This window comes from Rhinatrema bivittatum, chromosome 15, assembly GCF_901001135.1.
Source record: "Rhinatrema bivittatum chromosome 15, aRhiBiv1.1, whole genome shotgun sequence".
NCBI classification, from domain to species: domain Eukaryota; kingdom Metazoa; phylum Chordata; class Amphibia; order Gymnophiona; family Rhinatrematidae; genus Rhinatrema; species Rhinatrema bivittatum.
The window spans coordinates 48,197,422-48,217,847 of record NC_042629.1 but is presented as its reverse complement, the minus strand read 5'-3'; the positions used below and the strand labels follow the sequence as shown (position 1 = coordinate 48,217,847).

At 46.5% G+C, this 20,426-nt stretch overlaps 1 protein-coding gene across 2 annotated transcripts in view; it reads right to left on the bottom strand.

Annotated features, from left to right (window-relative positions):
* SPAG17 (sperm associated antigen 17) overlaps window positions 1–20,426 on the bottom strand; it is a 289,254-nt gene that overhangs the window by 203,001 nt on the left and 65,827 nt on the right. For both annotated transcript variants that reach the window (XM_029577979.1, XM_029577980.1), the window contains 3 exons: window positions 15,461–15,554; window positions 6,581–6,672; window positions 5,882–6,019 (listed from right to left, as the gene is read on the bottom strand). In XM_029577979.1, coding sequence (XP_029433839.1) covers window positions 5,882–6,019; window positions 6,581–6,672; window positions 15,461–15,554 — 324 coding nt within the window. The remainder of the gene's footprint in view (window positions 1–5,881; window positions 6,020–6,580; window positions 6,673–15,460; window positions 15,555–20,426) is intronic.

The following is a 20,426-nucleotide window of genomic DNA, read 5'->3' as shown; positions in this document are numbered from 1 at the left end:
TGCCCACCACATTTCCAAGTTTGTTCTTATCAAAAGAGACTAAAAGAGTTGGGTGGACTTCCTGTGGGCTGTAGTGCGGTCTAAGTAAAATGCAAGAGCACGCTTACACTCCAAGGTGCAGAGAGCTCGCTCACCTGGGTGAACGGGAGGTCTTGGAAAGAAAGTGGGCAAGACTATGGACTGATTTAAATGGAAATCAGTTACCACCTTAGGAAGGAAGTTAGGGTGAGTGCAGAGAACCACCCGGTCATGGAGGAACCTTGTGTAGGGTGAGTAGGTCACAAGAGCCTGTAACTCACTCACTCTGCGAGCAGATGTGATGGCTACTAGGAAAAGAGCTTTCCATGTAAGGTATCTGAGTTCGCAAGAGTGCAAGGGTTCAAAAGGAGTGTGCATGAGCCCTTGCAAGTATGAATTGAGGTCCCATGCCACGACCGGTAGTCGTAGAGGAGTGTCTAATGATATGAAGTCTGCGAAACAATGTGACAAGGCGATAGCAAAAGCCAGAAGAATGCTGGGCTGCATAGAGAGAGGAATATCGAGTAAGAAAAGGGAAGTGATTATCCCCTTGTACAGGTCCTTGGTGAGGCCTCACCTGGAGTACTGTGTTCAGTTCTGGAGACCGTATCTACAAAGAGACAGAGACAAGATGGAAGCGGTACAGAGAAGGGTGACCAGAAAGGTGGAGGGTCTTCATCGAATGACATATGAGGAGAGATTGAAGAATCTAAATATGTACACCCTGGAAGAAAGGAGGAGCAGGGGTGATACGATTCAGACTTTCAGATACTTGAAAGGTTTTAACGATCCAAAGACAACGACAAACCTTTTCCGTCAGAAAAATATCAGCAGAACCAGAGGTCACGAGCTGAGGCTCCAGGGAGGAAGACTAAGAACCAATGTCAGGAAGTATTTCTTCACGGAGAGAGTGGTGGATGCCTGGAATGCCCTTCAGGAGGAAGTGGTGAAGACCAGAACTGTGAAGGACTTCAAAGGGGCGTGGGATAAACACTGTGGATCCATCAAGCCTAGAGGATGTGAATGAAGAGGGGGTGGCTTGCATACACTATGCCGAACAAGCAGCAGCCCTCAAGATAGAAGGGCTCAGAATAGAAGAACAATAGTAAGCCGCTGCTGCCACAGCCGCCGCCGAAGTGCGCAGAAAGGCTGAGCTAGAGATCGCCTTAGACCTGTTGCAGCAAAAGGGAGAAGCAGCAGCCCTTAAAGCCCAAATTATAGGACTTGTTGTGGGGGGGGGGGGGGGGGAGGGGAGTTGTCACAGCCTCGAAAAGTAGCGGACGCAGGGTCCTCACCGGTGCATAAGGAGATTTGTCGCTGCATAGGAGGGAAGTTTTGGTGTCGGGGGAAGGGGAGGAGCGGAGCACCAAGGACTTTGCATAGGGGGAAAGCGTGGGGATGGATATATGCTATGCATGGGGGGTGGCCCAATGAAGGCCTGGCATAAGCAATAACCTGGCCCGCAAGGCCAGGGGTGGGAGGAGGCGGCAGAACACTGCACGGAGTGGCAGTAGCCACAGAGGCATTCACGGAGCGGGATGCCAGTGGTCGGTGTTCCACCTTCACGGAGCGGAAGGCTGGAGTGGCATTCACGGGATTTCAGAGTCCATTGGGTCACTCTCATGGCAAGGCATGCCATAGGGAGACATGGACAGTTGATGCCATGTGGCTGAGCAACCTGAGTAGCTGGCCAGCTGAGGCTCTTTTTTGATGGCAGATAAAGCTGGCAAAGTTGTACAGCGTAATCGCATGATCGTTGGGTACGAATGCTCTGGACAGTGTCGCGTCTAGATCTGCTCCTATAAAGGAGAGAAGATGAGATGGTGTCAATTGGGATTTGGGGTAACTTATTAGAAATCCCAATGAGTTTAGAAGCCTTATGGTGAGACCGAGAGAGTCGAGGGCTCCTTATTTTGTCTGGCTTTTTATGAGCCAGTATTCCAGGTATGGAAAAATATATATGCCTCTGCTGTGTAACTGCGCAGTCACGACTGCCAGGCACTTCGTAAAGACTCGAGGCGCCGAGGCTAGGCCGAATGGTAGTACTTTGTATTGATTAGTGACTGCGGCCCACCACAAATCGCAGATATTTGCGATGAGGAGGGGAGATCGCAATATGGGCGTATGCGTCTTGAAGGTCCAGAGAGCAGAGCCAATCCCCTTGTTAAAGTAGAGGAAGCATGGTGCCCAGGGGTACCATCCTGAACCCTTCCTTGCGAAGAAATGTATTCAAGGCATAGAGGGCCAGAATAGGCCGGAGGCTGCCGGTCTTTCTTGGAATAAGGAAATATCTGGAGTAGAATCCTTTTCCCTGCTGATTCAGTGGAACCGGTTCCACGGCTTTGACCAACAGAAAGGTTGAGAGCTCTGACTCGAGTTTTCCTGTGTGGTCATCCAGGATGGATTGGGTGGGAAGTCTAAGGGTATTTTTGAAAAATTTAGATGGTAACAATGGGTTACGATGGACAGTACCCACTGGCGTGGTGATTGGATGCCAATTTGTTGCAAAGTGGCACAGGTGGCCCCCCACTGGAATATGGCTGCTGCTCTCTGGGAAAGAGTCAAAATCCAGACGCAGGGCCAGCTTGTGAAGCTGGCTGTGGTCTAGATGTTCTAGTTTGGTGTGCATGCCCCCTCTGAGGTGCCCGAGCTGGTCGTGCACAGGATGCAGGAGGGCAATATCTGCGTGGTCTGTAGAATTGTTTCTTGGGTTCTCTATGCGTGGTCCTGCAGGCTATGGAGGGAACATCTGGAGAGACAGTTGACAACTGGCGCAGAGTCTCATGATGGTCCACTGCATCCTGGATCTTATCCCCGAACAGGTTGTCTCCGGTACAGGGTAGATCTGCCAGTTTGTCCTGCACTTCCGGGTGTAGGTCTGAGGCCTTAAGCCAAGCCCAGCGTCTAGCACTTATGCCCACTGCTGAGACTCTGGATGCTATTTCAAAAGAATCGAAGGCAGCTCTGACTTCATGTTTACCTGCTTCCATTCCTTTATGTAGGATGGAGGACAAGGCTTCTTGTTGTTGCTGTGGTACTGACTCCGCAATCTCTTGGACTTTTTCCCAGAGATTTCTATTATATTGGGTCATGTATAGTTGATATGCTGCAATTCGCGATATCAAAATGGACCCTTGGAAAATCCTTTGTCCCAACGCATCCAATGCTTTCTGTTCCTTACCAAGAGGGGCAGAAGAATGTGGCCACAACCATTTAGCCTTTTTCTGAGCTGATTCCACAACTACAGGGTGGTGGGGGCAGCTGACTCTTTTGAAAACCTGGGGCTTGTTGAACCAGGTAGGTAGCATCTGTCTTTTTATTGACTGGGGGTACCGTACCTGGATGTTCCCACAGGCGGTGCATGAGGTCCAAAAGAACTTCATGTACCGGTATTGTCATTATTTCTTTTGGAGCATCTACAAATTATAAGACCTCCAACATTTTATGGCAAGCATCTTCCTCTGTGACCAGTATAAAAGGTATAGTCTCAGACATCTCTTTGACAAAACCTTCAAAGGAGAGGTCTTCTGGAGGAGATCTTCACCTTTCCTCCAGTGGTGAAGGCTCTGAGAGTAGGTCCTTGGATTTCCGTGATGAATCATCTGAGGATGCATCGCTCCATGGATTATAGGGACTTTCGCTTTCTCCTGGTGGAGCTCCCGATGGAGGAAGCATGCCAAAGTCGAAAGGGCGGGAAGGCATTGATGGATGTGGCCTTGGCATCGATGGAATTGACGCCGGAATTGAGAGCATTGGGCCAATGAGGTGCGCTTGGGTACTGGTAGCCCCGATAGCCCTGGCATAGGCTCTGGCATTGATGGTTCCCATGGAGGAATGTGATTGGGAATTGATCCTTCTTCCTCCGAGGAACCCGGTACTGGAATCGGGACCTGCGGAGGCCTCAATGGATGACTCGATGCCAGCGTGTCCGGTGGCAGAAGAGTCGATAAGGCATCGATGAGCGTATCAAGGTGCTCGAGGAGCGGTGCCACCATCGAGGGAGCCGGTTCTGGGGCCGGTATGCGGGCCAGCGCCAGCAGCAATTGGAAGCCTCATAGGCTTTAAGCACTGCCTCTTGGACCATGTGGTCCAATTCCTCCCAGGAAGCCAGCATGTGTGGCACAGCGATCAGGGTAGGAGGCAGGCTAGGTATCACCGGAGCCTCCATGGGGGCCTGTGGAGGCTCAGTGCCTGGTGCTGGTATCGGTGGGGAATGCCTAGGGGTCCTGGGTCCAGAGGAGTATAGGGGCTCCTCTCCCTGGGCCCTTTTCACAGGTGGCTCGATGGAAGTCAATGCCACTGCAGAATCGGTGCTGGCACCGGTTGGGGGCGCCCATCGGTGCCGGTTTCCATGTTTCCCCTTGGTGTTCAGTCCAGTCTTTCCCCAGCACCGAGGACGATAACGCCAATGTCCTCGATGGAGTCGGTGACGGATGGTCACCCTGTCCACGGTGCTCCTGGCAAATTGTCTCCGAGGTCAATGGACCCTCCACGGTTGGTGGCACTTGAACTGGCGTCGATGGAGCAGTCTGTTTTGAAGCAAACAACTGCTCCATTTTGTTCAGGCGAGCACGACGGCATTTGGGGGTCAATTGTGCACAACTAGGGCATCGACGAAAATCATGCGAGGGGCCTAAGCACAAAACACATACTTCATACGGGTCCGTTATGGACATGATCCTTGGATACTCGGGACATTTTCTAAACCTGGTTGCCATGTTAAAATTTGGCAGGTGCACGGTCAGTGACCGTCGGGCACCGAAGTGGTAAGCTGCCGGGAACCGACCACAAGTACTGGAAAAAACACTTACCAAGCGTTGGAGGGAACGGAGAGTGATGGGGGACCCCACTGAGGGATTTTTTGAGGAGATAAACTTCAAATAGTTCCGTGAGGAAAGTTGTGAGAAATTTCTCCCAGAGCTCCTAAACTGCGCGGAAAAAGAGAGACCGAACGGGGACTCCTGCTGGCTGAAGGGTTAGTGGCATGCTGGGCATGCTCAGTGTGCCAGTCAAAGTTCTAGAAACTTTAACAAAAGTGTTCCATGATAGGGCTCCATCGATGATGTCACCCATATGTGAGGACTACCATCCTGCTTGTCCTGGGAGAATTTACAGTGTCAGTGAAACTTTCTCTGTCTCCATCTGCTGGCAGGGAAGCAAAACCCAGGAGTCTGGACTGATCTGGGTATGTACAGGGAAGGAGTTTTTGTCTCTTTGAGCTCATAACAAAAACCTTAAAAAACTCAAGTCCTAGATGTCAAACAGTGACAGCTTCATTCTTTAAAGACCAGTAAATAAGTCTAGCTTTCAGCATAAATCAAATATGCAGGTTACTGGTCAGACTGCATATGATTAATTAAGATTGTCTGGCTCATCATTTCCTGTCCATTATACCAACTTGGATCAATGATTACTTCATGAGCATTTATGGACACAGGCTCTTGTAGGTCACTAATGTTGCTTAAATCATCAAATGGTGCATGGCTCCTCCAACACTGAAGCAGACAAAGCATCATCTGCTCTTCATCACAAAGGCACTTCCTGTTCTGGGCCTGCTCAAGAGTGCACACTTTGGGAGGTTTGCTTTGCAGCAGCTGATACGTATATGGAGGCAGTTTAGGTATTGCCAGATTGCCTATGGCTCTTCTTGGAAGAGTCCCTGCTACTTGTTGTCTCTTCTTGCAGCTGCTGATGTTGCTTACAGTAAACTGCCTGACTGAGAAAATATACCTCCATGCAGACAAGCTGGTGATGCCTCTGTATGTGAGTATGACTGCCTGGTTATTCTGTAAAATCTATAAATGCAGTTTCTTAGATCTGAATAATTTAAAAGGGTATAATTAAGGTCTCTTGAAAATCCTACCTTCTTTTCTTTCTCTGAGAGGGAGAGAGATGACAGGAGAGAGATCATATGATCTGCAATTTCATGATCCAGCCCATCTGGACGGGGCTGTGGAATCACCTGACTGGGTGGTATGAGGTCTTTTTCAGTTGCAACAACCTGCAGAGCAGAAGCAGTGGAAAATATTTTTAAATTAGAGCACAAACTCCTATAATCAGAAATTATGCATCAGAAGCAAAAAAGCAAATGGTGTGTCATGTGCAAAATTTCCCCACAAAACCGTTTTATTTGTTCATTTTGTGCTGTTCCGAGTTTGAAGTCCCTGAAGCAGACACTTGAGATAAAACATGTGTTGGATTTATTCTGCTAGGATAAATCACTGCTTCAAAGATTTTATCTAGATTTTACTACTTTCTGGATTGGATTCTTTCCCTTGGCTTTCTGCTCTATATACTGCCTTTCTTGAAATCTGTTTTAATCAGAGGACTACAAACACAATTCCCTTTATTGAATTTCAACTACCCTTTCATGATGCTTTGAGAACTGCTGAATGCGATGACATACCATTAGGGATCTTCTTACAGAATGTTCTACCTTTTGATGTACATACAAATCACCTCATATACTCTTCATCTTTCTAGGTGATACGTGAACACTCCTCAGACATAATGCACAACAAATTGATGCAATATTCATGTGTTAATGTGCTGTTATACAAACCTGATCCACCATGCAGTGCAGTATCACAGGGACAGAGACACACTCCTCAGGAATCTGGCTCAACAAGTCATTGTAATACCTCATATCAACTTCTGCAGGTAAAAAAAAGACACTATGCATAAAAAAGAAGTATTCACCAACATTTAACTGGGATTGTTTGCAAGGAATCCTAATATTAGTGAGATTATCCTAATTTTCAAACGTTATAATTTTCACAAGACTTTCCATTACTATATAAATTGTACGAAAGAAGCCAGAACAACTTGCTGAGAATTTTTGTGCTTCAAAGAGCTGGTGTGTTGCAAATCTTGTGAGAGGAAGCAAACTACTGATAAATTTGCTGTTATAATTCAACAAGCTGAAATGTGGGCTACTAATTATTTATGAAAGTCAACAAGATCGTTTTTTCTCATTGGCTCACTGCTAATCCAGCATTATAAAGGCCAACCTTCATGCTAATTATGATATACTGACATTTGTCATAGATTGGCAATGGAACATCGCATCACAGAGTTTTTACTGCAGTAAAGCAATTTAAACCAGACACTAATAGCAGTTCAAACACTTTCATGATTGATTTTGGGGGGGGTTTTGGGGGGGGGGAAGGGGGGGGGGGAGAGGACAGATGGCTTCCTTTTGCTCTACTGAGCTGCCATCTCAACTGGACCTTGCTCCAACCAGGGCTATGGTGGCCCAAGCCTTCATTCTCAGATACTTATTTTGCTTATATACTGCTGATGCCTATAAAGCAAATACCCAGAGATTTCCCCCAGCCAGTCATTGTAGCAATAGTCCATGAAAGAAGGGCCACAAACTGTGCTTCCTTGCAGGACCTGGTATGTGCACCCTTGACTCCAGTTCATAAGTGCCATTGTTTTGGGGAAACTGTCTTATACATTGAGAGCTGTGAATGCCGAATCTGCGGCATTCTCAGCCAAGGCAAAGTCCAAGAAACAAATCCAGGTCTCCTGCATAGCAGAAAGCAAGAACGTTGCTGGGCCATTGAGCTGACTCTTTTTAAGTGACGTTCAGTGTGTTTTAAAATGAAGGATCAGTTCATCAGCATTAGCCGGAAGCAGATGGCACGTATAAAATGTACAAACCACCAAAAGGTAAAACAAACATTCCAAAACTCATACTATTTAGAATATGAAGGAATCATAACTATTATAATCTTATTATAAAAATCTTGGATAAACAAAATAGATGTAAAAAACTATTACAAATATTCAAATAAGAATACAATGAAATTTCACAATATTAGTCATACACCAGCATCTGTAGCAACAAAGCTCATATGCATGCATACTCATTGCCATTCAGACAACTCCTATCTAAGTGATATATTACAAACACTCACATCTTCCACAAAAAAGTTACAATAACAATACATAAATAACATGAAAAACAATGTATCAGAATTTTTTTTACATCATATCATTGTTAGACCAGCGAAACAATGTATTACAAATAAGCAGCTTATGTACTGAGATAGCTAACAAATGTGAAAATTAGTAATAGAAAGTGCTTTAATCTGAATATACGTGTTTTAAAGGAATACATCCAAGGAACCACAAAGTCTTTCTTCTTTAAGAAATGGACTTGCTTTTGTAGTAGTAGTATATTCAGATTAAAGCACTTTCTATTACTAGTTTTCACGTTTGTTAGCTATCTCAGGACAAAAGCTGCTTATTTGTAAAACATTGTCTCGCTACTCTAACAATAATACAATGTTAAAATATTCTAATTGATACATTGTTTTTCATGTTATTTATGTATTGTTATAGTAACTATGTTTTTTGTGGAAGATGTAAGTGGTTTCTAATATATCAGTTAGATAGGAGTTGTCTGAGTGTCAATGAGTATGCATGTATATGTGCAATGTTGCTATAGATGTTTGTGTAGGACTAATATTGTGAAATTTCATTGTATCCTTATTTGAATTTTTGCAATAGTTTTTAAATCTATTTCATCTATTAAAGATTTTTGTAAGAAGATTATAATAGTTATGATTCCTTCAAAAACATATAAAATATAGCCAACAGCTGTGGGTCTCTCCATGGTAAAAAAAAAAAAAAAAAAAAGAGAGAAAGCAGAGTTGCTTACCTGTAACAGGTGTTCTCCCAGGACAAGCAGGATGTAGTCCTCACATGTGGGTGACGACACTGGACAGAGCCCTATCACGGAAAACGTTTCTGTCAAAGTTTCTAGAACTTTTGACTGGCACACTGAGCATGCCCAGCATGCCATAATCCCTATAGCCACAGGGTTCTCCCTTCAGTCTCGTTTGTAGCAAAAGCTACGAGCGAAAAAATAAAATAATAAAACGCTTCGGTCCCAACTCCGCGAGGTGGCGTTTGGGTTTCTTGAGGACTAACATCCTGCTGTCCTGGGAGAACACCTGTTACAGGAAAGTAACTCTTTCTCCCATGACAAGCAGGATGGTAGTCCTCACATGTGGGTGATTAGCAAGCTACAGGCTGACATATTTATTTGGACCAACAGCTTACAACTTGTGAAACAGGCACAACAACTGGTGTACTGTTGGGAAAATGAGGCAGCCTGAATATCACAGCAGATTGGATGTGGAAGGAGTTGGGATTATACTGGAAATAAATTCTTCAAGACGGATTGGCCAAAGGCAGAGTCTTGACGTCCCTCCTTGTCCAGGCAGTAATGAGCTGCAAATGTGTGAAGAGAACTCCATGTTACAGCTTTACAGAATTCAGTAATTGGTACTGAACGATAGTGTGCTACTGAGGTTGCCATGGCTCTTACTGAGTGTGCCTTCACTCGTCCCAGGAGAGGAAGGCCTGCTTTTTCATAGCAGCATTCGATGCAGTCTGCTAGCCAGTTGGAGAGAGTTTGTTTGCCCACTGCAACTCCTAGTCTGTTTTTATCAAAAGAAACAAAGAGTTGGGTGGATTTCCTATGGACTACAGTGCGGTCTAGGTAAAATGCAAGTGCACATTTACAATCCAAGGTGTGTAAAACTCTCTCGCCCTGGTGAGAGTGAGGCCTTGGGAAAAAGGCGGGCAAGACTATTGACTGATTCAAGTGGAAATCAGTAACCACCTTGGAAAGGAATTTAGGGTGAGTACGTAGGACCACTCAGTCATGTAGGAACCTGGTATAGCGTGAGTATGTGACAAGAGCTTGTAACTCACTAACCCTTTGAGCAGATGAAATGGCTACTAGGAAGAGAACTTTCCAAGTAAGAAATGTAACATCACAGGAGTGCAAAGGCTCAAACAGGGAGCACATGAGGCTTGTAAGTACTATGTTTAGGTTCCATTCAGTGACTGGTGGCCGTAGAGGGGGCTTAAGTTGTAGTAGGCCCCTTATAAACCTACTCACAAGGGGTTGCACTGTTATCGGGGCTTCCCCAACTCCTTTGTGGTACACTGAGATGGCACTCAGGTGTACCTTCACCGAAGACGTCTGGAGACCAGAGTCTGAAAGGTGCCAGAGATAGTCTAATAGAGATGGCATGGGGCAGGAAAAGGGGTGGATACCTTTTTGCATGCATCATATGGTAAATCTATTCCACTTAGAACGATAGGATTTTCATGTGGAAGGCTTTCGTGAGGCTACAAGCACTTGAGAGACATCAGTTGAAAGATTGAGCTGTTGGAGGATCAAGCTTTCAACATCCAGGCTGTGAAGGATAGGGTCTGAAGGTTCAGATGGCATAACATGCCTTGGTTCTGAGTTATGAGAGTGGGTGCTGTGCCCAGGCAAATGGGTTCCCTGATCGAGAGGTTGAGAAGCATGGGAAACCATACTTGTTGAGGCCAGTAAGGGGCTATGAGTATCACTGATCCCCTGTCCTGTTGAAGCTTCATAAGAGTTTTGGCTATCAGCGGTATCGGGGGATACTCGTATAGGAGGCCTGTGTTCCAGAGGTGAGCGAAGGCGTCCATGTCTAACTTGTTTTGTTGCCTGTGCAGGGAGCAGAATCTGTCCACTTTGTGAGTCAGTTCAGATGCAAAGAGGTCTATTGTTGGTTGACCCCAGCGTTGGAAGATTCTGGTCGTTACCACAGGATCCAGAGACCACTCGTGGGATTGGAACTGTCGGCTGAGGCGATCTGCTACTACGTTCTGTATGCCTGCCAGATAAGTGGCCCAGAGAAATATGGAGTGTGCAAGGGCCAGGACCCAGATCTGCGCGGCTTCTTAGCAGAGGAGATAAGAGCCTGTGCCGCCCTGCTTGTTCAAGTACTACATTGCAACTGTGTTTGTATGAGAACAGTCTTGTGTGAAAGGCAGTCCTTGAATGCATATAGAGTATAACATAACTCGAAGCTCTAGGAAGTTGATCTGAATCGTTGCTTCCAGCTGTGTCCAAGTACCTTGAGTTTGGAGGTTGTTCACATGAGCTCCCCAACCCAAGTTGAATGCGCCTGTGGTTAACGTCATTTGCGGAATTGGTTGCTGGAAGGGTAGACCTGTCAGCAAGTTGGCTTTGTTTGTCCACCAGAGGAGCGATAAACGTAGCTGGTGGGTTACTTGAATCCAGAATGAAAGAGGTTGAGTGGCTTGGAGCCACTGAGATTTCAAAGTCCATTGAATGATTCTCATGGCCAGCCTGGCCATAGGAGTGACGTGGACCGTGGAAGCCATGTGGCCCAGCAACGTTGGGCCACATGGCTTCCACGGTCTTATTGTGATTTTTAATTTTAATGTAATTCTATTATTGTTCTCTGTTTCACTGTAAAGCTCTTTTAGCTGCATTCTGTTTACTGTAAACCGATGAGATGTTCGCAACATTCACTGGTATATAGAAGCTTCCAAATAAATAAATAAATAAATAAATGGGCTGAGGCTGTTTCTTTGTGCGCAAAGATGTAGCTAGTCTGGAGAGTGTGTCTGCACAGTCGTTGGGCAGGAATGCCTTTGCGACTGTGGTGTCTAAATCTGCTCCAATGAAAGTAAGGAGGTGAGATGGGTTCAGGTGGGATTTTTGGTAACTGATGAGAAATCCCAATGAGTATAGCAATTTGATAGTGAGCTTAAGAGCATCGAGAGATCCTTGTTTGGAATGGCTTTTGATCAGCTAGTCGTCCAGTTAAGGAAAGACGTGTATGCTTTTCTTATTTATTTATTTAACATTTTTATATACCAGGATTCATGTAAAAAATTACATATCATCTCGGTTTACATTAAAACGGAAAAAACAAGCATCTTGAGTAGATGGGCCGCAGCCACTGCTAGGCACTTTGTAAATAAATGCGGTGCCGAGGCAAGTCCGAAAGGCAGAACCCGGTACTGATAATGTTGATGTCCAACTAGGAAACGCAGGTATTTGCAGTGATGTGGGAATATTGGAATGTGAGCGTAAGTGTCCTGAAGATCCAGAGAACACAGAGCCAATCTCCTTTTTGCAGAAGGGGAAAGCATGGTGCAGAGGGACACCATCCTGAATTTTTCTTTTCATAGAAATTTGTTGAGATTGCGGAGATCTAGAATGGGGCAGAGGCTGCCTGATTTCTTTGGAATGAGAAAGTAGCGGGAGTAGAATCCTCTGTCCTGCTGTGCCTGGGGAACAGGTTCCACAGCCCTGGCACCCAGAAGGGTGAAGAGTTCTGACTCTAGAAGGCTTGTGTGATCTTTTTGCATCCACAGTGGATTGGATGGTGAATCCGGGGGTACCATGAGGAAGCTTAGATGGTATCCCTGGGTTATAATGGATATAACCCATTGGTCTGTGGTAATGCTGAGCCAGTTGGTTATGAAATGGGGAATTCGACCTCTTACTGGCAATTCTAGTTTTGGATTTGTGCAGTGGCTGCTGTTCTCTGAATAGATTTCAAAATCCAGAGGCTTGGCCTGTTTGTGGTGGTGGCTGGATGGCCTGGATGGCTTTGGCTGTCGAAGATGTCCTCTCTGAGACAGCTTGGTTGGCCTCACGTGAGATGTAGGTGGGTAGTATCTGCGTGGGTGATAAAATGGTTTTCTAGGGTCCCTTCTCGTGGGTCTTCTTGCAGAGGAAGGGCAGTTGGTAGTAATCGTGGACAATTGAAGCAGGGTCTCGTTATAGTCTTTTAGTTGAGCCACTGCATCCTGTATCTTGTCGCCGAATAGGTTGTCACTGGTACATGGCAAATCAGTGAGTTTGTCTTGGACTTCAGGTCTCAAGTCAGATGCTTTCAGCCAAGCCCACCTCCTGGCGCTGATTCCCGTTGCCGACATGTGAGAAGCAGTTTCAAAGGAGTCATAAGCAGCCCAAACCTCATGTTTCCCAGCCTCAAGGCCTTTCTGTAGTATGGCGTTGAGACTATCTTGTTGTTGTTTGGGGAGAGAGTCAGCTTTTCCCTGAACCTGATTCCAGAGATTCCTTTGATATTGTGTCATGTAAAGTTGGTATGCAGCTATGCGTGACACTAGCATAGAGCCCTGAAACATCTTGCGACCTAAAATATTCAAGAATTTTTGGTCTTTGCCAGGAGGTGAAGAGTGAAGGCGAGGACGCCTGGCCTTTTTCTATGCAGATTCAACTACCTCTGACTGATCAGGTAGTTGTGGCTTTTGGAATCCAGGAATATGTTGGACCGGATAAGTTGCATCTATCCTCCTATTCACTGGTTGGACAGTACAAGGATGCTCCCAGAGACAATGTTGGAGATCCACGAGCATCTCGTGGACAGGGATAGCCATAACTTCCTTTGGAGCATCAACAAACTGGAGAACTTCCAATGTTTTATGGCATGTGTCCACCTCTGAAATCAGGTCAAAGGGGATTGTCTCTGACATTTCCTTTACAAAATTTGCAAAGGAGAAGTCTTCTGGGGGAGATTTTCTCCTTTCTTCCGAAGGAGATGGCTCTGATAAGATGTCCTCCGTGGATGTGTCAGTGTCAACATCTTCCCATGTGTCAGAAAAGGTTTCTAGCCGAGATCTTGAAGGAGGGAAGAAGGTTGGTACTGTAGATCGTGTTGGCCCCGATGGATCCTTCGATGGTCTGGATGGAAGATGCGGTGGCACCAATGTAGATTTCGGCTGCACCAAAGGCATTGAGAGGAAACATGGGCATCTTGGTCCTGAGAGCCCCAATGGACCAGACATCGGATCCGGCATCGGTGGAATCGGTGTTGAGAGAGGACTGGAGTCCATGCCTTCATCTTCTGAGGACCCCGGAATGGGTATCAGGGCTTTCAGAGACTTTGCGGGTTGCTTTGGCATTGGTGGCCTAGGTTGTGTTGGAAGGGCACCAATGAGCATATCCAGTCGGTTTAGCAGGGGTGTAAACATCGATGGCTCCGATGTCGGTGTCGGTATGGGGGCCGGCATCGATGGCTGTAAGTCTTGGAGAGCATCAAGCACTGCCTGGCGGATGAGATCATCCAGTTCCTCCCTGAAAGCTGGTGTAGATATCACAGCTAGAGGCGAGCTAGGCGCTATTGGCACCTCCACAGGAATTTGTGGGAGCTCAGTACCCAGCACCGATATCGGTGGGGATAGCCTTGATTTTTCAGGGACTAGAAACTTTGACAGAAAGGTTTTCCGTGATAGGGCTCCATCCAGTGATGTCACCCAATTGTGAGGACTACCATCCTGCTTGTCCTGGGAGAAAAGTCTTGTGTATTTTTATGAGGGTTCCATTTTATGAAAAATTGTCTACACAGTCATCAAATTTTAAAAGTGTCAAAACTGAGTTCCGATTATGTATTTCATGTTTCAAACAGACAAAATAGAAAATGCAGTTTTGACCATAGCTTATTTTACCACATGAAGCTCAAATTGAGCTTGAAACTATTTTGTGAACTGGGATACAAGACAGTGGAACCCTTCTTCCAGAAATATACTATCCAGAAGAATGGAGAGAGACAATTTGAATGTGTATTTGGGAGGATACTCATGCAGAAAATAAGAAACAGTTGATTTATTTTTATGTCCATTTGATATTCCACATGTTCCTTGGAAAGGCCCAATGCAGATTACAAAGAAAAATGTGAACTGCAGCACATATATTGGCGAGTAAGAGGACATAACATGTAAACTGGAAACTGAACAATGCAAAACTGTACTGGTAGCAATACACAGTGTACACTGAATTCATACTATAGAGAGGATATCTAGTGATAAGAAACATAGCACATTATAAAGCAGAACTCTGTTTTTATAGTTAAAGGAGGATACCCAGCAGTAAGAAGGGTGGAAATGCAGATTCTGATGTTTTTTTTGTTTGTTTTTTTTAAGGACAATGACAGGTTTCTTTATGGGATATTGTTCCACAAGTTAGATGCAAAGCAACTGAATGCACAAAGTTTTGTGCAGGCTAACCTGCTGTAGCTAGTGAAGGGACAAATAAAAGGACCTGTTGGAAGAACCTAAATTCCCTTGATGAGACAAGAGTTGAGACAAGTATGCTAGTGCTCTTTGATTCAGGCATTTGAAGACAATACAAAATACTTTATATTTTATCCTGCTCTCAACAGAGCTTATACATCATGAGCTTCAGGTGTTGCTGAACTTGCTCTATCACAAACTTCACTGTTCTGTTTTGCAACAGTTGGAGGCACTTGAGGCCGTGCTATGGAATACTGTAATACAGGGAAATACAATAATCTATTGTCTAGTGATCAGGGAGTGAATGATGGTGGATAGATTGTGATTATAACTATAAAAATGTTGAAGCTGGCGTAAATGGAAGAATGTGGAGTAGGTTTTGTTTTCATATCGCCCTAGATGATGTGTCCTTAACTAGTCAGGATGGCTGGAGGGAAGTCTCCTTCAAGAAGTCCTCATAAGGTCAACAAAGGATCCATCAAGTCTTCTCTACAATACAGCAGATTCCAGTCCAGTGAGAGAACAGAATACTTGATCATGGGGCAAAGAAACAGCTATTTCTTACATATCTAAGACGCTCATGACGTACCCACTAGTGGAAGTGATGGGAGGATGGGAGGTATTTCATCTGCATGTGCTTTCTTCCTACTAAATGTTGGAAGAAAAGGGGAAACAGGTTGCACCTAATGAAACAAAGTCAAATAAAACAATGAGAGACATAGGTAAACATGCATTTTAAAACATAGGCAAACACTCTGGAAACATTAAGGAAACATCAAATCAAAAAGCACTGTTAATTTACATTTATGCAACACTGCTAAATAAAGTGGGATCTAAACATGTTTTACTGTTCTAGAACTTCTGATATATATCCATAAAGTCACCTCAGGACTGGGCGGACAAGTACACACCAGGTACACTTGTAAGGCATTTTCCAAATGGAGGAAATATATAGATCAGTTTTCAGTGGGATTTAACCATCTAATTAGGGAGATAGTTAGATTCTGTGGAGTGTGTGTGTGGGGGGGGGGGGGGGGGGGCAGGAATTCTCCTCCTCCCTTACTAGAAGGCTAAATTTAGCTGCTGAAAAAAGTGAGCAGCCCCAGAGGTTTTCCCAGGTGAGAAATTTTGCTGCCTACTACTGGCACCCTATCTCTTAGTGGACACATTTTGGTCACTCAGATCTGTATGAATTTTCAGTCATAATTTTATGCAACTGGAAATTCACCAGAGATTGCCTTTTAAGTTTTAGCCAGCCAGCTTAGGCACTCAAAGACCAGTTGCAAATCAGCCCAATAGTTTTTATTTAGCTATTGTTAAATTGTCAAAAGTACTGGGATGTAAAGTAACATTCCCCACTATTAATAAAATTGTGCCTTATACTTTGTATTTATAACTAATTTAAAAAGCCCCCATCACAGTATTGAATGGAGATGATACCCTTATAAGACAAACAAATGTTGAAAGATGCACGCATGCTATTAGGGTCCTTTCCTTAGGCAACAAGTGAAAGAGTAGAATAAAAAGGAGATGGATTTGAGAGGCTTGGGTAAAGCACAGAGTACTCTCCTACTAGCTGACATAGGGCAGCTTCTCTTTTAAAGTCAGTGATCCCCAATTAGAAAGTAGACAGAAGCACTAGTGGAATATCCAGGTCGCCACTGCCAGATTCAGGTACCACTCGTGTGGCTGAAACGTACGGCTCGGGCGGTCTGCCAGTACCTTCATTCCTCTCTTATGTCGCTCTCAGGGACCTGCCTTGTGAGAGAACCCAGGAACAAATTAGTACTGTCTCCTGACAGAGGAGGATCGAACCCATGCCTCCCTGTCTGTTGATGAACCACATTGCTACCTGATTGTCTGTCCAAGTTAGGAGTGTTTTGTGAGACAGGCAGTTCCGAAATGCCCAAAGAGCGTAACGGATGCCCGAAGCACCAGGAAGTTTATCTGGTAGAGAGATTACTGAGCTGTCTACCGACCCTGTGTGTGGAGGTTGCCCATATAGGCCCCCCAACAGTGGGGGGGAGGCATCAGTGGTAAGTACCCACCTGAGGTGGGGCAGCCTGAAAGGGGGTCCCCTGTTCCAGGTTGAAGAGATTCTCCCACCAGGACAGGGAGATCCGCAGTGGTGCCGTGAGAGACAGGGGCCTCAGGTTCCTGGGATGCTTTTAGCCATTGCGACCGTAATGTCCACTGCACTCTATGCATTTAGAGGCAGGCCAATGAAGTGACATGGATAGAAGCAGCCTTGTGGTCCAAAAGACGAAGCAGCAAATGGGCAGGAACCTAATGACTGCTGCTCACCAAGCCAGTCAGAGATGAGAGAGAAAGAGCCCAATCTCGGGCAGAAATGCTTTTGCTTGGACCGTGTCCAGTCTGGCTCCAATGAAGTCCAGATGGTGTGACGGGCGGAGGTGGGATTTGGGGTAATTTATAACAAATCCCAGGGATTGCAGCACCTGAAAGCCAGATGTAGAAAGTGCACTGCCCCCTGTTGGGAGGCATTCTTGATCAGCCAGTCATTCAGGTAGGGGAACACATGCACCCCCACTACTGCCAGTAACTTGGTAAAAACCCCAGGGGCTTTTCCTACCACAAAGAGAAGTTACTTCCTGTGACTCAGGAAGATCGCAATGCAGGCAAAGGCATCTTTCAGGTCGATGGAGCAGAACCAGTCTCCTCTGCTGAGGAGAGGGATCAGGGTGCCCAGAGAGATCATTCTGAACTTTCCCTCTGCAGGAATTTGTTCAATGCTCTGAGATCGAGAATGGTACTTAGACCCCCAGTTCTCTTTGGTATCAGGAAATAAGAACATAAGAAATTGCCATACTGGGTCAGACCAAGGGTCCATCAAGCCCAGCACCCTGTTTCCAACAGTGGCCAATCTAAGTCACAAGTAACTGGCAAGTACCCAAACATTAACTAGATCTCAAGCTACTATTCTTTATTGATTAATAGCAGTTTATGAAGTATTTCCTGCTGGGTGGATGAACCCCATGACAAACATAGGGGAAAATCTGCAGGGATAACCCTAGAGTATGATCATAAGAACCCACTGGTCCGACGTAACATGGGGCCAGCAGTGAGCATAGCAAAAAAGCCTGCCCACTACTGGGGAGCAGGATGCCGGGGTTATGGCAGGCTGACTCATGCTCCCTTGCCCCCAGTCAAAACCCCATAGCGGGGTCCTGCTGAGGGGCTGGTTGGGGCTTAGGGGCCCACTGTTGGCAAGGACGAGCCCTAGAAGCAGGAGGGTAATATTTCTTTTGGTGGTAGAAGGACCTCCTCGAGCTTTGTTGGGAGGACTTTCTGATGGTAAACAGCAGGTCAGAAGCACCAGCCAATAGCTGTTGAAGGGTTTCATGGTGGTCCTTCAACTGGGCTATTGCATCCCTGACTTGCTCCGAAGAGATTCTCACCTGTGCAGGGCAGATCAGCCAGCTTTTCTTGGACCTTCAGAGCCTTCCTACGTGCACCAATGCCCACTGCAGCCACCCTCGCTGCCACCTTGAAGACATCGTAGGTGGATCTCACCTTATACTTTCCTGCCTCTAGACCCTATTGCACCACTGCAGAGAACAGATCTTGCTGTTGCTGCAGTAGGTGTTCTGAAAGCTCCTGGATCTGTTTCCACAGGTTCTGGTTATACTGTGTCATATACAATTGATAGGAGGCAATGCGGGCGATGAGCACCCTCAAATACCTTCCTATCCAGGGCATCCAGCTCCCTGTGGTCCCAGCCCGGAGAGATGGAGGCATGGGTGTGGGAGTGGCTTGGCTTTTTTTGAGAGCGGACTCCACTACCACTGATTGGTGAGGGAGATGGTGTGTCTCAAACTCCAAAGCCTGTTGGACCAAGTAGATGGCATCCACCTTCCTATTTACTGGAGGAACTGACACGAGATGTTCCCAGCTCCTCAGAAGGTGGTCTTTGAAGATACAGAGGACTGGAATGGCCCCTATCTCCTTTGGGGCATCGACAAACTGGAGAACTTCTAGCATTTTATGTCGAACGCCCTCCTCTGTGAGGAGCTGGAAGGGGATAGTTTTGGCCATGGCCCTGATGAAACCAGCAAAGGAGAGACCTTCCAGGGGAGACCTATGCCTTTCATCTGGTGGCAAAGGTTCTGACAGGATATCTTCGGAGTCCTCAGAGGAAGACTCCAATGTATCATCTCCGGTCCCCGGGGGGGGGGGGCCTGCTTGGGAGAGCCCTGCCCAAGCTCATCGGCATGGGCACTGAGGGCATCGAGGGCACTGGAGGTACTGGTCGCCTCGAGGGCGACAAGGGCACAGATAGCCTGGGTAAGGGCTCAGGGAACCGAGGTGTCAGCACCAAAGGAGCCAGCGGCACCGATGGCCGTAGCACATCTTCCTCCTCAGAGGACCCAACGATGGGAATCACTCGAGGGGGGCATCAGTGGCCGTTGGGACATCGAGGAACCTTGTGGCACTTGTTGCATTGGAAGGACACCAAGAAGGACATCCAGATGCTCGAGCAGGGGCGCCAACAGCGCTTGTGCAGGTTCCAGCACTGGTATGGGGGCCAGTGCTGGGGGCGGTTTGATGCTCCACAGGGCTCAGAGCACCGCATTCTGCACCCTGTAGTCCAACTCCTCCTGGATGTCCAGCAAAGCTAGGACTGATGGAGGGGAAACAAGGAAACACCGGAGCCTCCGGTCACTGGTGCCAAACCAGAACTGGAGTTGTGCGCCGATGGTGACCAGTGACTGTGTTTGCAGGATTTCCCACGATGCACAGCCCAGTGTTTCCTCGGCGCCGAGGAAGCTGTAGATCCTGTTGTCTTTGAGAGCATCAACATCGGAGAGGGCCTATCACCGGTGCCCCTTTCCCTGGATGAACCTGCCGGGGGAGTAGATAGGGATAAGGTATCCATCAGTTCTCCTCGGCCTCCAGGGGTTGAGGTTCCCAATGCCGGCGTGGATGGGGCAGACTTTTTGGGACCAAAAGATTTGTCCATCTTGTCTAGCTGAGCATGATGACCCTTGGGGCCTATCAGATCACACAGCTGACACTCTCGGATGTCGTGCAATGCCCCCAGGCAGAGGATACAAACCTCATATGGATCAGTAATGGGCATGGTCCGCAGGCACTGGGGGCACCGACAAAAAATGGACACCATAAAAAATAGCCAGCGAGTGGTCGATGGCCGGCGGCCACAGAGGAGCGACATGCTGGGAACAGACCACTAGGAAGGCAAAAATTAACCTACCATGCCGTAGAAGAAGCACAGACAGGAAAGAGGGACCTGATGTTGAAAACTGAAGATCGGTGAGAAAAAAAACACTCTAAAGAGCGGAGCTCCACCACCATGAAGCAACTTCTTTGTGGAAAAAAAGAGAATGAAGAGGGTCCCTGCGTGGACGCGCAGATAGCGGCATGCTGGGCATCCTCAGTGTGCCAGTCAAAGTTCTAGAAACTTTGATAAAAGTTTTCCGTGCTGGGCTCCATCTGATATCATCACCCATCTGTGAGGACTACCATCCTGCTTGACCTAAGAGAATCATCCCAACCAGAATTAAGGACCTTTGAGG